Source organism: Drosophila nasuta, chromosome 2R (genome assembly GCF_023558535.2).
Source record: "Drosophila nasuta strain 15112-1781.00 chromosome 2R, ASM2355853v1, whole genome shotgun sequence".
Lineage (NCBI taxonomy): Eukaryota > Metazoa > Arthropoda > Insecta > Diptera > Drosophilidae > Drosophila > Drosophila nasuta.
This window is the reverse complement of record NC_083456.1, coordinates 588,719-602,364: the sequence shown is the minus strand read 5'-3', so window position 1 is coordinate 602,364 and position 13,646 is coordinate 588,719. Positions and strand designations below refer to the sequence as shown.

The window sequence follows — 13,646 nt, the reverse complement described above, 5'->3', positions numbered from 1 at the left end:
GGAAAGTAAAAAGAGAAATTGTGATATTTACCCAAGCTACAAGCAAATTATCTGTGCAAAAGATAAATGAAGACCTAAAGGTCTATATATAGTATTACAGAATCTGTCGCGTCTGTCTCATTACATAACTTGTTAATGTTTATAAAGATATTTCCGGTTTGACATTAATTGCCAGTTATGGATTTGACGGTTCAACTAGGCAAAGCCTTTACAAGCAAAATATCACATTGGAAGCTACAGACACATTCGATCAGTCTTTGTTTGTGACAACACTAATTCCGCTTAAGTTAGTGGATTCAATAGGTCGAGGTATTTGGATGAATCGGTCTCCGCAGTTTGTTTGATTTTGCAGGCCTCTAAAAATTGAGTTCATAAAAGAAACACAAAGTCATATCAGAGCAGAGAAAAAACGACTTGACTCGGAAATTGAAAATTTAGTGCCGTTTGGTTTCACAGATGAGAGCAACAGCATTTTGCCTATAAATTTTAAACTGAAAATGATATTAATGGATGGGAAAGTTCTTAATATTTTGACAGAAACCAATTCGACCCAGTCGACTGCAGTCTTGCTCAACCTGTGGAGCAAAGCCCTGGAATTCATGACTGTCGCTGATGTTCATTCGGACAAATTTACGCCGAAGAACTCCCATGTGCTCGAGTATGGAGTAAGTCCTCTACATGCGTGGATTCGTTTTTTCGGATTTGTTTTAAAAGTGTCATACAGAATTGGTATTGACAAGTGGCAGGCCTTCAAGACAACGAAAAAGCTGCCCCGAAAACAGAAATTCAGCACAAATTGTAGGAGGAGCTTGGCTCCAAGTCGATAAGCCCTAAGCAAATGGAAGCGGCAGTACCAACGCGTTGTTGCAACGACGGGAACACAGCGAGAAGAGCATTTTTCCATACCGACAAATTTGCAAATGCTCTTGGGTTCGACCAGATTTTGAAAAATTTCTATTTTATTTTAATAGCAATTTCAAGCAAATAGAAGCTTCAACATTTAAAAGTTTCTGCGCAAAAACTGAATTTTTATGTATAGGCAAATATCCCTGGTACCCAATGTCAGCTACTGTACATAAAATACTAGCTCAAGGGGCCCAGATCGTTGCCGCATCATCCTTTCCACTTGGTTGCCTAGGCGAAAATGCATCCGAAGCTCGGAACAAAAAAATGATAGACCTTCGTATGCAAAACAAAATAGTCGCTTAAACACCATGACTGACGTTTTTTTGTAGAGCACTTGATTCATCAGATCCGATGGTTCCCAGCATCCACATCAAGAAAAGAGTACATCAAAACAAAAAACGCAGCAGTTACCCATTAGAAGTTATTGATCTTTTAACACTACCAAATGTCGATTTCCTAAATAGTTAATCTTAACGCAACTAAATTTTCACGAACCTTTAGTAATATAGCTATTACATAACAAATGATATCGAAAAAATAGTCTCTATTACAGTCTCTGAGATCCAGTGTTTCATACGGACAGACAGACGGATAAACGGACATGGTTATATCGTAGCGGCTGTTGACACCGATCACGAACTTTAATTGCGATGAGATAAAAATTGTGGAAGTTATTAAAGAAATACTTTTGTATTGGCAAAAACGCCTACTTACTAGGGGTCTGAGTTGCTTTAGCCGACAATCTGGTATATTGTGCTGTCTATGGTATTTTTTGAATGTGGTACTATATCGATATTTACTAAATACACCATTTGGTGTATTTTTATACCCGCTACCCATAGGGTAGAAGGGTAGTATAACTTTGTGCCGGCAGGAAATGTATGTAACAGGTAGAAGGAAGCATCTCCGACCCTATAAAGTATATATATTCTTGATCAGGGTCAACAGCTGAGTCGATCTAGCCATGTCCGTCTGTCTGTCTGTCCGTATGAAACACTGGATCTCAGAGACTATAAGAGAAGAATAAAAATTTTTGTTCGACAACATTTGTTTATGTTTGCACGCAGATCAAGAGTGTTTCAAAATTTTGCCACGCCCACTTCCGCCCCCGAAAATCAAAAAAATCGAATAACAAGCGTAATTTTAAAGCTAGAGAATTTTGGTATATAGTTGCTTTGGCCGACAATCTGGTACATTGTGCCGTCTATGGTATATTTTGAATGGTGTACTATATCGATATACCAAACACACAAGTTTATATATTTTTACTATTTTTTAGTATTTTCGGTATATTTTGAAAATAATACCGTAATATATTGCTTTTATTCAAAATGGGTAGCGGGTATCTCACAGTCGAGCACCCTCGACTGTAACTTTCTTACTTGTTTTTTTATATAATCGCTTGAAAGATATCAGAGTGAAAGCGAAGCGTTTAAGCGAAATTAAAATAAGGGCTTTTCGCAAACCGCATTATCGCTTCATCTTGCCCAGAGCATACAGAGCAATGCAGCTCGCTTCTCGCAAAGCTCTCACTCTGTCAAACCCGAGTCAATGATTCTCAGACTGCATGAAGTACATTTTCTTCTTTTAAATCAACAACAATAAATCTAAATAATAAATAATTAAAAAAATAAAATAATAATAAATAAACTGCCTACTATTTACTTTTGTTATATGTACATGTACATACTTTATGGAGGACGAGATGTTTCTTTGATCAACCTAATAGATGTTTTTATTTTTTAGTGCGAGCAAATCATAAAGGGTTGATTGACATGAGTTTAATTAACACAACTGTAACAAATACAGCCTATGTTAGTTACTAAAAATGATTTTTATAATATGCATTACTTACATTATTTGTTTGAAAATTTAAAATAAAGAATAGTAGATGTAAAATACAGTGTGCATGCCACTTGATCCCCATTATCCTAGAATGGTAAAAGAAAAATAATAATTGTTAGCTATATTTTTAAAATAAAAAAATTATTTGTATTCCTCTTATCTTATATATTTAATTCTATACGCAGTTCCCATTGTAATGTGAAAATTTTTCAATAGGAAACTTGTATAACATTCAGAAAGATTTTTCGACCCTATAAAGTAAATATATAATATATATATATACATATATATATTCTGAATCTGCATAAATAGATAAATTGAATTAGCACCGTGCGTCGGTCTATCTGGCGGCATAAAAAGTTAGAAAACAAAGAGACATAGTCACTGTGGCATCTTCTTTTATTTCTCTCTTTGTATTCAACTGGTTTCTAGCTTATATTTTCAACATCGCAATTTATAATTGTTAAAATCTTTATTGTAAACAAACTTTTTGCCTCCAGGAAATGTCTGTAACAGGCAGAAGGAGGCATCTCCAACCCCATAAAGTATATATATTCTCGATCAGCGTCAACAGTCAAAATGATATAGCCATGGACGTCCGACTGTCTGTTTGTCTGGCCGTATGAAACACTGGATCTCAGAGACTATAAGAGACTTAGTAGCTGTGGCTGACAATCTAATAATATTTTGGCTGACAATCTATGGTACATTTTGAAAGTGGTACTAAATCAATATACCAAATTTAGCCTTTTTAAGTTAAATATGTCTTTTATAGTAAAAAGCGGCTGCTGCAGTCGTGTCTCAATTGCTATGGTTAAAAACCTGGTACTCTTTGAAAACACTTTTAATTTAATAGTATATCGATATAAATTTAGTATATTTAAAAATTATACTCCCAGGTTTTGCTTTTAATAAAATGGGTAACGGGTCAAGGCGTGTGAGCACTCTCCACTGTAGCTTTCTTACTTGTTTTTTTTTTTTACACTACATAAATTAATGTCAATGTCAATGTTGCCATTTTAAATTATTGTAATAACACATTTTGCAAACTTTTGGCAATATTCTAAGAATTCTGATACTTTTCGCTCTCGCTACGATGCGCATTACTCTTGCTATTAAGCTGCCACACACGATCATCATTCTTGCTACTCCTCGGGACTCTTTAATTATGTTTTCATTGTTAAATGCTTACGTAGCAACAGACAGCAGCAGCCGGTGTTGGGCGTTTGCCGCTATCGCTGTACTTGCATTGTGAATCTCGCCCTAGTTGTTGAAATGGTTTAGCATATCATTTAGCTGTTTATTTTCATACAAACAACTAACAGACAAGCTCACAGAACATTTCAAAACGAAAATATTGAGGCTCGTTACGTGCTCTTCAAGAGAAAAATGAATAGCCGATTTGCGCAGGATCACCCATGAATATCAAAACATCAAAGGTAGCAACTAACTCTTAAAAATGTGTCCATACTTGCAGAAATCTTATGCCCATACAATTGGGAATTGGGAATCCAGTAAAGTTCAGCAATTGGGCATTCTCAATTGTTCTAGCACTTAAAATAGGTGGAGTATCCGTCGTCACGGTCAGCAAATTAGCAAAATAGATCTTGTCGAGTCATCCCAATTAAATCCAGATCGAGAATTCTCTGCTGTGCCTTTTCCAATATCAATATCATTTTCCACGCAATCGTATTATTTCTAATTTACTTCGAGAACCTTCTAGAATAAATGGTATTGGAAGCGTTTATTAGTAAAGTAAATTACTATTAAAACTTTATCCCAAATTAGTCGTAGTTGTCTACTTTCTTGATCCAACTTCGCAGAAAATATGTGCCATATACTTTGGATCTCAAAGGCATCAAGCATTTACAGATTTCAAATCTCACATCATTAATGCAACGCAGCTATCTCATTTCGATAAAAAATTACCGCTGTTTGCTATTGATGCCTCGAAGTAGTGCTTCACGTGCCACAGCAGCCCATGGCAACACCGATGCTCTTTCATGCCTTCCGGTAGGTACATATATACATATGTACATACATATACAGACTTTGACAAGGAAGAGGAAGGCTACCACACTGCTCCCAAAATGCTACCGCCGAATAATGCTGACAAAATTTTCATACAACAAGTACTACAATTCGTCACTGAGTACTGGACATAATATAATATTTTGAGCCGAGCCAGAAAGTTTTGTTGCCAAATTTCAATGGAAGGGTTGCATTTACCACTAACCAACAGAGGCGAGCCTTGTAATAATTCCAGCCGATCTTCGCGCTCATATTCTACAACACTTTCATGAAGGATATTGGGGCATTCTCCGTATGAAGCAGTTCTCCAGGAAGCATGTTCATTCAAAACAATATTATTGTGACCCCAGAAGAGAGAAGCGCTGCGATTAAAACCTCAGAGCCTTTTCGGCTCATTTCGAAAATCGAAGTTCTAACACTCAGTTCAGTCGCAGACCGAATGCAGAGCAATGAGCATGAGCGTATTTCGTTGCGCTGTGCCTTCGTTTGTATGTATGCGTCTATATATCTACATGCTCGCCTATATTGATATGCATACATGTGAAGTTTTGCAACGTGCAGTTGCCTCGCAGATAAGCAGCTAGCGCACGTCAATTTTGTTTTGCCGCGACGAAAGGCTCGAAGAAGACAACAACAATTGCTCGTGTCTTAATGTCTGCAGTCAAATGGCGACTGCACAAGGACTGCGTCCGCTCTGTTCGCAACCCCAACATATTGTGGTGTCAAAAGTCAAAAATTCACTGTTTTCATAACAAAAGAGGGCCTGTTTGAATTTACGAGGGCGCCGTTTGGATAATGCAACACCCCAGCTGTTTTTTATGCGAATCATCAATTACATACTATATTTCAAGATCTTATTTACAAAGACGTTTTGCAGCTATGCATTGATGTCATAAACATGTATGGTCAGCAGGAAGATGAATGTAAGTTCAAGCTTTAATTGGTACTGGCAGAGGCTGACCTACCTCAAAATGACCTACGTTTAAAATGGGAAAAATGTGATTTTCTTCTAACTAAAATTAATTTCCAGGGTTTCGTCGATGAGGGTGGTACAATATGAGGCTACTGCAGTAAAAAAGACGGCACCAAGTGAATCAGAACGCCATAGCTATGGTTTGGAGGTGAAAACTGCTTTGATACTATGTTGTTGGCATAAAATTAGAGTTGCTGAGGGATAATGCGGCGTTTTCGAATACTGGGGAAAGAAAAGTATTCCTTGTGAAAAATATTCCTAGCAAATGATGTCTCCTTGACATTATTTTAAAATGTAAATTGTTTATGAACATACTTTAAAAATATATGTTATAATTCTCTACGTTCTAATTCTATCCGTGTCTACGGCATACATTGCAAAATGTAATTTTGCATAAGGGTTAATTCATCAAAAAATTCGTCCGCAGACAATCTTTAACGTTGAAATACGAACTCGCACTGGCGAAAGCTTTTTCCGACGGAGACTACCTTTTACTATTGTATCATGTATGTATATGCATGTATGTATACGGACTTGCATATTTATTTCGGAACACATTTGATGCTTGTTGAGATTTTGATGGCCGATGTAATTAATTAAGTGCACTTGCTCATCAAATTGTGAAAAGCCACTTCTTAGTGTGCACTTAATTTATTGTGAAAAATCAACTTTTACGTGTTGCCATTTGAAGTGTAGGTTCAGTCAGGGCAAAGAATTTTCTACATGTAAATATATACATACACAATGTGTATGCGTATACAATATATATATACATACATATATATTTATATATAATATATAAAAATTCTTATCTGATCGCAACCAAATTTTAAAGAGTCGAAAATACTTTGGTTATTATTGTGTGTACCAAAAGCACTTTCGTGCAGACATATGTACTATAATTGTAGCTTATTTTTGTTTACTCTGGTTCTAGTAAGATTGATACCGTATCCTTGCATTGATATTACACACATTTAGTTTTGCGTAGAAATGGCATGAAATGGAGTAAGCGCTAAAATTACTTTTAATTTTTATGATTGGCACAAAAAAATTGTTAAAATTTAATGTAATATCCAATCCGCAACTTCTAAGTATCAACTGGGTATAAATACACATTAGATAACAAAGATAAAGAAATGCTCTGATTAAAGATAAGATATCTCTGAGTGGGTTATGGCTGCAAAATTCAAATGGGAAATATTTGTATCGTGCATACCTAAAAATACAGTCGAACTACAATGAAATTTTGTTCTTTCGAATATAAATTGTAAAATGACCAGTCAAATTTTATTCTTTATAGTCCTATGTGTAAATTGCTCGTACACTTTTCAAGTAAAGGTTAGATTATACACATTTTATTTCATTATCAAAAATTTAATAAACCTTAAACTGTGAAGTGTGAAGACAACACAACGAAAACAACTGGAGGAATAGCGGTATGGAAATTTCGAGGCGTTCGTTATACAACATCCGAAGATTATCTATGTTGGAAGGAAAATTGGAAACTTTTTTTACGTGAATGCGATACAAAAACCGGTCAATGGCTACCAGAAAAAGTAGTTTGCCGGCAACAAAATAAAAAAAATCAATATTGCCCAGAAAACTTGATGGAAATCTATAATGATGATGAAAGCGACTATCTTTGCCTTAAAATTTCACCAATGCCACATAAATATGATGACGCATTTTGTTATGGATCAAATGCAATTGTACCATCAGATCTTTCAAAATCTCAGTTGTCAAATCTTTTATTGTATCTATTTCATAGAAATATCAAGGAATATTGGTTACCATTCCGACGGGATGATAATACTATGCCAGTCAAGATAAGATTGCCAGGTAAACATTGGGGGAAAGTTGTCGATGACGATAAAATGAAAATCTTGGATTTTAACTCTAATCGTAATTGCATGTCAGCACAATATATCAATAGTCATTTAAAAAAAAAGGACGCTGAACCTAATATAATTATGAAAGATTGTCAAGAAATGCTGCACTCGATTTGCCTATTTCAAGACAATTTTATAGCAGCTTCAGGGTGCCCTAAAGGTTTCAGAGCACTTAGCTATCGACCTAATGAATGCTATGGTGTACGCAAAACGAAATCCCCTTTTGTAGAGAATATGAAAATTTCACTAATGGAATATTTTCAAAATCGTAATATTCTGAGGAGAGTGTTAAAAAAAACTATACCAAAAATAAAACATGACCAATTCTTTGAAGTTGATCGGTATTTCGACGATTCTGCCGATAGCTATGTGATTCTTATGAACCGGAATGAAAAAGTGAAAGTTGAAAATCAATCTTCAGATAATTTGCCGATACTATACAAAGAAATAGTTAATCTTGAATTTAACACTGTTCAGTTGATATTGAAAATAGATATTGAACTAGATATGTTAATTTTAATAGTTTATAACCGCGAATATATTTGGCGAATAGGTGATCATGATGGTATAAAGTGCTTTACAAATGCTGATTATGATCTTCTGCGAGAAACAAATATCAATTTGATTTGGGAAAATGAAAATAACACAAAGTCTATTTATAAAGTAAATCTGGTTGGAAAAGACCCAGGGGAATATTGGTGTGAATGCCACACGATTCAAAATTTTCAATTAGTTATCAGCTCAAGAGTAGTGACTTCAAAAGAAACCCGCGGCCACACGTTTTCTGTAAAATTAAATATGACGTGCATGAGACATTCAAAATTTGACTTGTGCAGTAATATCATGCAGAAAAATATCAAACGAATTGCAAAACATGACCACGAAGAACTACGAAAATTAAGTAAAGCAATTTCACCCCAACTTATCTTACACAACACGCGAATAATGACAATAGAAATGCTCGCATCAAACTACACAATTTACTGGATTCATATAACAGCCTCTCTCATGAACTCAGCGGTAGACAACAGTGAAGAAGACAGTAATGAAGAACGCGATAGCCTAGAAAATGAACAACGCATCAGGCACGATACTTCTGTAAGGATGAAAGTTTGGCGACTATTGCAGAAGTTGTTATTAATTTACAATGTCGATCGTAAAACTTTAGTACGCAGTACAGAATATTGTTTCCCAGAATTGGTTAATACGAATAGCGATGAAATATTTGTATGGAATCAAGCACTCAGAGGACAGATGGCAACATTATCTACGTTATGTCTCCAAAACAATGGAATGCCATTAACGCGTAAGTGTCTAGGCAATTTTACATACGGTGCTTATTGGGAAGAGCTTAAAGAAAAGGTATTGTGCCAATGTAAAAATGAGAAATGCCAAATAACAAAAACGCTGTACAGCTTGCAGAACTCAAATATAACTAGGGAGTTCCCAGAAAAGACTGTAAAGGAATTAAAAAGTATTATACAAAAAAATGCAAATAAGTTGTTGCCTGCAGATATTCATTATACCGCAAATATTTTGCAGTCATCAGTAAAATACATTCAGAAGAACTTGAATGGAAACGTTTCAGAAAAGAATAATCTTACCGATGTGATTAAATACACTGCACATGATATTGTAGAGATATACAATTATATAGTAAATGTAAAGAAAAGTACTATAAGGATATCAGCTACGTTAAATTCTACAAACAAATTACTAGAGGCCATTGAAACCACAATTAACACCTTGGCGGTACAAACATCTGAGAATATTGCAAATGCAACGTCAGACGAAACTGATGTCGCACCAATGGACCTTGAAATATTGGAATATGTGGATATCGGAGTTACTGCAAAAGTTTCGTGCAACTTTCTCTATTTTATTATAAATCCGTATGTAGCAAATATTTCGGGGATTGCCATATTTCAGAATGATAACTTCACAGATATTCCCCATATATTAAATGGAGCGTTTAAGCACCAACATTTTCGATTCTTACAGTCATCTCACGATATTCAAGAACTTGTTTCGGAGCCAAATTTGGAATTTGCTACATATCTACCAGAAAAACTTTTGGATAACTTAAATAGAATTTTAAACACTGTAAATGTTACCGAAAAAATTAAGACAAGCATTGTTATTAAAATTTATTCAAATGACAAGCTTTTTCAAGCCCAAGGTATCCACGATCGACGAGCTGTAATTGGTATGGTAGTATCAATCTCCTTACCTGGTCATAGTACACAGTTACCGGAAAATCTGCCAATAGTCTTTCGTACTCAAAAAAATGAGTTTTTAAAAGATAATATTAGTACTGAGACAGATCCGTGTAGATACTGGAATTACGAAAATTGGGCCCAAGACGGAATTTGGCTAGACCTAAGAATTCAAGAAACTCATCAAGATATTGTAATATGCCAAGTGAGCCATTTAACACCCTTTGCCTATTTAGTAGGGTTTAACATTACTAATGTTGACGATGATATTGAGTTCAGTAGTCGACAGGTTCACGATCAAGTCTTAGATATTATAACGGTGATAGGTTGTTCACTATCACTTCTGGGTATATGTGGAATTTTTATTACGGCTGCAACATTTCAGTCTTGGCGACAAAAACCTTCATCCAAAGTGCTCCTACAACTTTCGGCTGCAATCGCTTTAGAAATGATAATCCTTTGCTTTGTCAGCACAGAGAAATATTCTCTACACTTAATTATAAATAAGATTATACCAAGTTGCGTGACTATTGGAGCTTTTCTGCACTATTCTGTTTTGGTACAGTTTTTCTGGATGATGGTAATTGCATACCTACAATTTAAAAGGTATGTTCAAGTATTTGGCCGTACTCGACCAACAAGATTCTTAATGAAATCAACCCTATTTTGCTGGGGTTTGCCCCTTTTACCAGTCATTCTTGTCGTTCTGCTGGATCACAATTCTTTTGGTAAAGGCGGTATTTGTTATCCTTCAGGGTATGCACTTTACTTCGGCGTAATTTTACCTATAGCTGTGATTATCATAGCAAACTTTATAATATTTTGTCTTATTATACACAATATATTAGTGAGTACCACCAATCCATCCATTCGACACACTGAAAAAACTGTTGTAATATACCAGATCCGATTATCGGTTTTATTATTTTTCTTATTGGGATTCACATGGTTTTTTGGGTTTTTGTCAACAATGAAAGCGGGTATTTTATTTTCATATTTATTTTGTCTCACTGCCACATTGCAAGGGTTTGTTATATTTTTATATTTTATTATCTTGGATCCAGTTACGCGTAGAATGTGGAGCCAATACTTTTATAAACTTTGTTCAATTGAAAACAACGTAATTCACAGTACGAGTCTTAAGGATACCACTGATACATCTTAATCAATGTAAATTTAAATAATTCTTATTGTTTTAAAATTTAATTTCGATTGGTGTTTATTTAATAAAAATTAATCATATTTGTGGATTTAAATAAAAGAATTGTAAAAATTCATTCAACTATTGATTTTGCATAGAACACAATACTGTTTTTTATTTACTATTACTGGAATAGAGCGCATAAGTTGAGTGTAACTTAACAACGAGAAGAAAATCTGACACTAATTATAGCACCATTCTCGAATATAATAGGTTTGAGTTTTGTTGGGTGTATGTACATATGTATGTAAGTGTATACGGTATACATATACATGTATCATGTAATCCACTAATTTAATGTTTGTAAGTTTACGCAATCAAACTTTATTTTCACATCCAAGTAGAAATTATTTAAAAATAATTTTAGCTTTGGTTGACAATCTGGTAAACTTCATTCATCCTTTAATCCGATCTCACGGTGCAAGTCAAGTGTCGATATTTTCGGTGTCCTTAAATCAAATATATCGATAATGTATTGCTAAATCTAAATCACTAATGCCAGCCATGCACCCTTTCAGCGATTTGAAGCTGAATACCATAACTTTTGATGTTAATTGCGCAGTGTTTCTGGACTTCTGAACTCCCTTGGCAAGCCAAGCCATTTCTAACAGATGTACGCAGCAGAGAACGGCACGGGTATACACACTCAACCGATGCACCGGTTACTCATGTGCTCGATATACTTGCACTCATAAGTGTGAGTAGCCAAAAATACACACACTCATGAACCTTATACTCATGAGCAATAAGTGTATCGAAAGGCTTATACTCATGAGTGTGAGTATCAAGAAAGGCCCGACACTTATTGTGCAAGTGCCGAGGCATACTCGGCAATTTGCGATCGGTGATTCTATGTACTCGGGTAAAGCCGGTGCCGGTGGTTATGGGTAAGTGTATCCGATACACTTGGTAAAAAATTATGAGTGGACCGGCACGATTGTATGTACATATGTACATACATATGTATGTTTGTATATATGTATATTGAGATGCAAGAAATGCCGTCGGCTTTTTGTATTGTTCTTGTTATTGCTGGTGCGCTGTTCTTGCACTCATTTTATTTCTTGAAAATTTAAATTCGAAAACTATTTTTGGCTTTGTGTAGTGTATTTATTTGATGTTTTATATAATAAATAAAAATTAAATTTTAATTTTAAAGAATTTTTATATATTGATAAGGAACAAAACAAGTAAAAATACAACTAATCTGTTTTATTTTTATGCTTATAAAAAGAATGTAAAAAACTATACTATCTACAGATTTAGGTCCCAATCTATTACGCTTTTCTGTAATGACATTGCCAGCTAAAGAAAAGATTATTTCAGATGCAGCACTACTGACACGTATTGATGAAATTTGAAATGCCAGAATCCGGGGTTTGTAAAGTGAAATATTACCTGTTTTATGAGTTTTTGGGTTTTTTTATATTCATCAATAACCGGAAAATCAGAAATGTTATTACCTGTTTATAACACTATTGTAAATGCCTATATAATTACAAAAGGGTATTTTGCAAATTTGTGCAATTTCCATAAATTTCAGGAAAAACCACCTGATATTTTATTTGACCATTTGTCAAAGTAAAAAAACACCCAAAAATCATTCAAAGAAGTCAAAAGTCATAAAATCTAACCGCGAGCTGCGACACACAAGCATCAATAGGGGTGGGGGAAAAACACCCGAGTATTTGCTCAGACACCCGAGTATTTGCTCAGACACCCGATTCTCTGATCAAACACTCGAGTGTCTGAGCAAAACACTTGGGTGTCTGAGCAAAACACTTGGGTGTCTGAGCAAAACACTTGGGTATCTGAGCAAGACACTTGGGTGTTTTTCAGAATTTGAACAGATACTCATAAGACACAAGCCATTTCGTCATGAGTGCAAAAAATGATCGGTTGCACGAAGAACAACCACCGGCAAGACACAAGTGTCAACAAGCCGAGTGTCTAAAATGATCGAGTGCACGAAGAACAACCACTGGCAAGACACAAGTGTGTACAAGCCGAGTGCCTAAAATGATCGGAATAGGCAAGTGCAAGAAAGGCCTGAGTATGACAATGACTCATACTCGCAGCACTTGCATGATTTTGAGTAAGTGTGTATCTCTCACTCGGTTTGCGCGTGCTAAGTAGCACCGGCACTCAAAAATTTATGGGTGTGAGTTGAGTGTCGAAATTTGCCACCCTTGACGATGTCTGGTACGCAGACGCTGTACTTGCAGGAATGCATACCCGACAGCCTTGGACAGCGCTGGCTTTCCATTACGGATGTGGACGACTAACATCCAAAAGATGATGAGTACAATAGGGTACTCAAAAATAATTCAAAAAATCATCTAAGTGAGAATTTTCTACAGCTTGAGTCTTTGTGTGCTTCAGCACAAAAAAAATACTTGGCAGAAACGTCAGACCTCACTACCGAAAATTATTGTCTGCCTTTTTCCGCGTTGTGGCCCAACGTGGATATTCTCAGCATATGCACACTGACAACGGGAAGACCCTCTTTGTAGCGTCCAGGGAATTTCTGGAAACCACACGAGACTGCATCATCTCTAAAACTGACTACCAATACCTATTCTGGC

At 35.5% G+C, this 13,646-nt stretch overlaps 2 protein-coding genes across 3 annotated transcripts in view; one reads left to right on the top strand and one right to left on the bottom strand.

Moving 5' to 3' along the window:
* LOC132786159 (uncharacterized) overlaps positions 1–13,646 on the bottom strand; it is a 48,538-nt gene that overhangs the window by 21,062 nt on the left and 13,830 nt on the right. For both annotated transcript variants that reach the window (XM_060792603.1, XM_060792602.1), the window contains exon 2: positions 2,762–2,837. In XM_060792603.1, the coding sequence (XP_060648586.1) occupies positions 2,762–2,833 (72 nt within the window). In that variant the 5' untranslated portion in view covers positions 2,834–2,837. The remainder of the gene's footprint in view (positions 1–2,761; positions 2,838–13,646) is intronic.
* On the top strand, positions 6,952–11,899 carry LOC132786494 (uncharacterized). The gene is made up of 2 exons (XM_060793033.1): positions 6,952–7,093; positions 7,153–11,899. The coding sequence occupies exons 1-2, from the start codon at positions 7,028–7,030 to the stop codon at positions 11,023–11,025; spliced, it is 3,939 nt and encodes a 1,312-aa protein (XP_060649016.1). The 5' UTR covers positions 6,952–7,027; the 3' UTR covers positions 11,026–11,899.

Bases quoted from the DNA above. Each gene is read 5' to 3' on its own strand.
- LOC132786494 (XM_060793033.1), top strand. From the start codon at position 7,028: ATGACCAGTCAAATTTTATTCTTTATAGTCCTATGTGTAAATTGCTCG. The intron at 7,094-7,152 runs GTTAGATTATAC...TAAACTGTGAAG, and splicing joins CGTACACTTTTCAAGTAAAG to TGTGAAGACAACACAACGAA.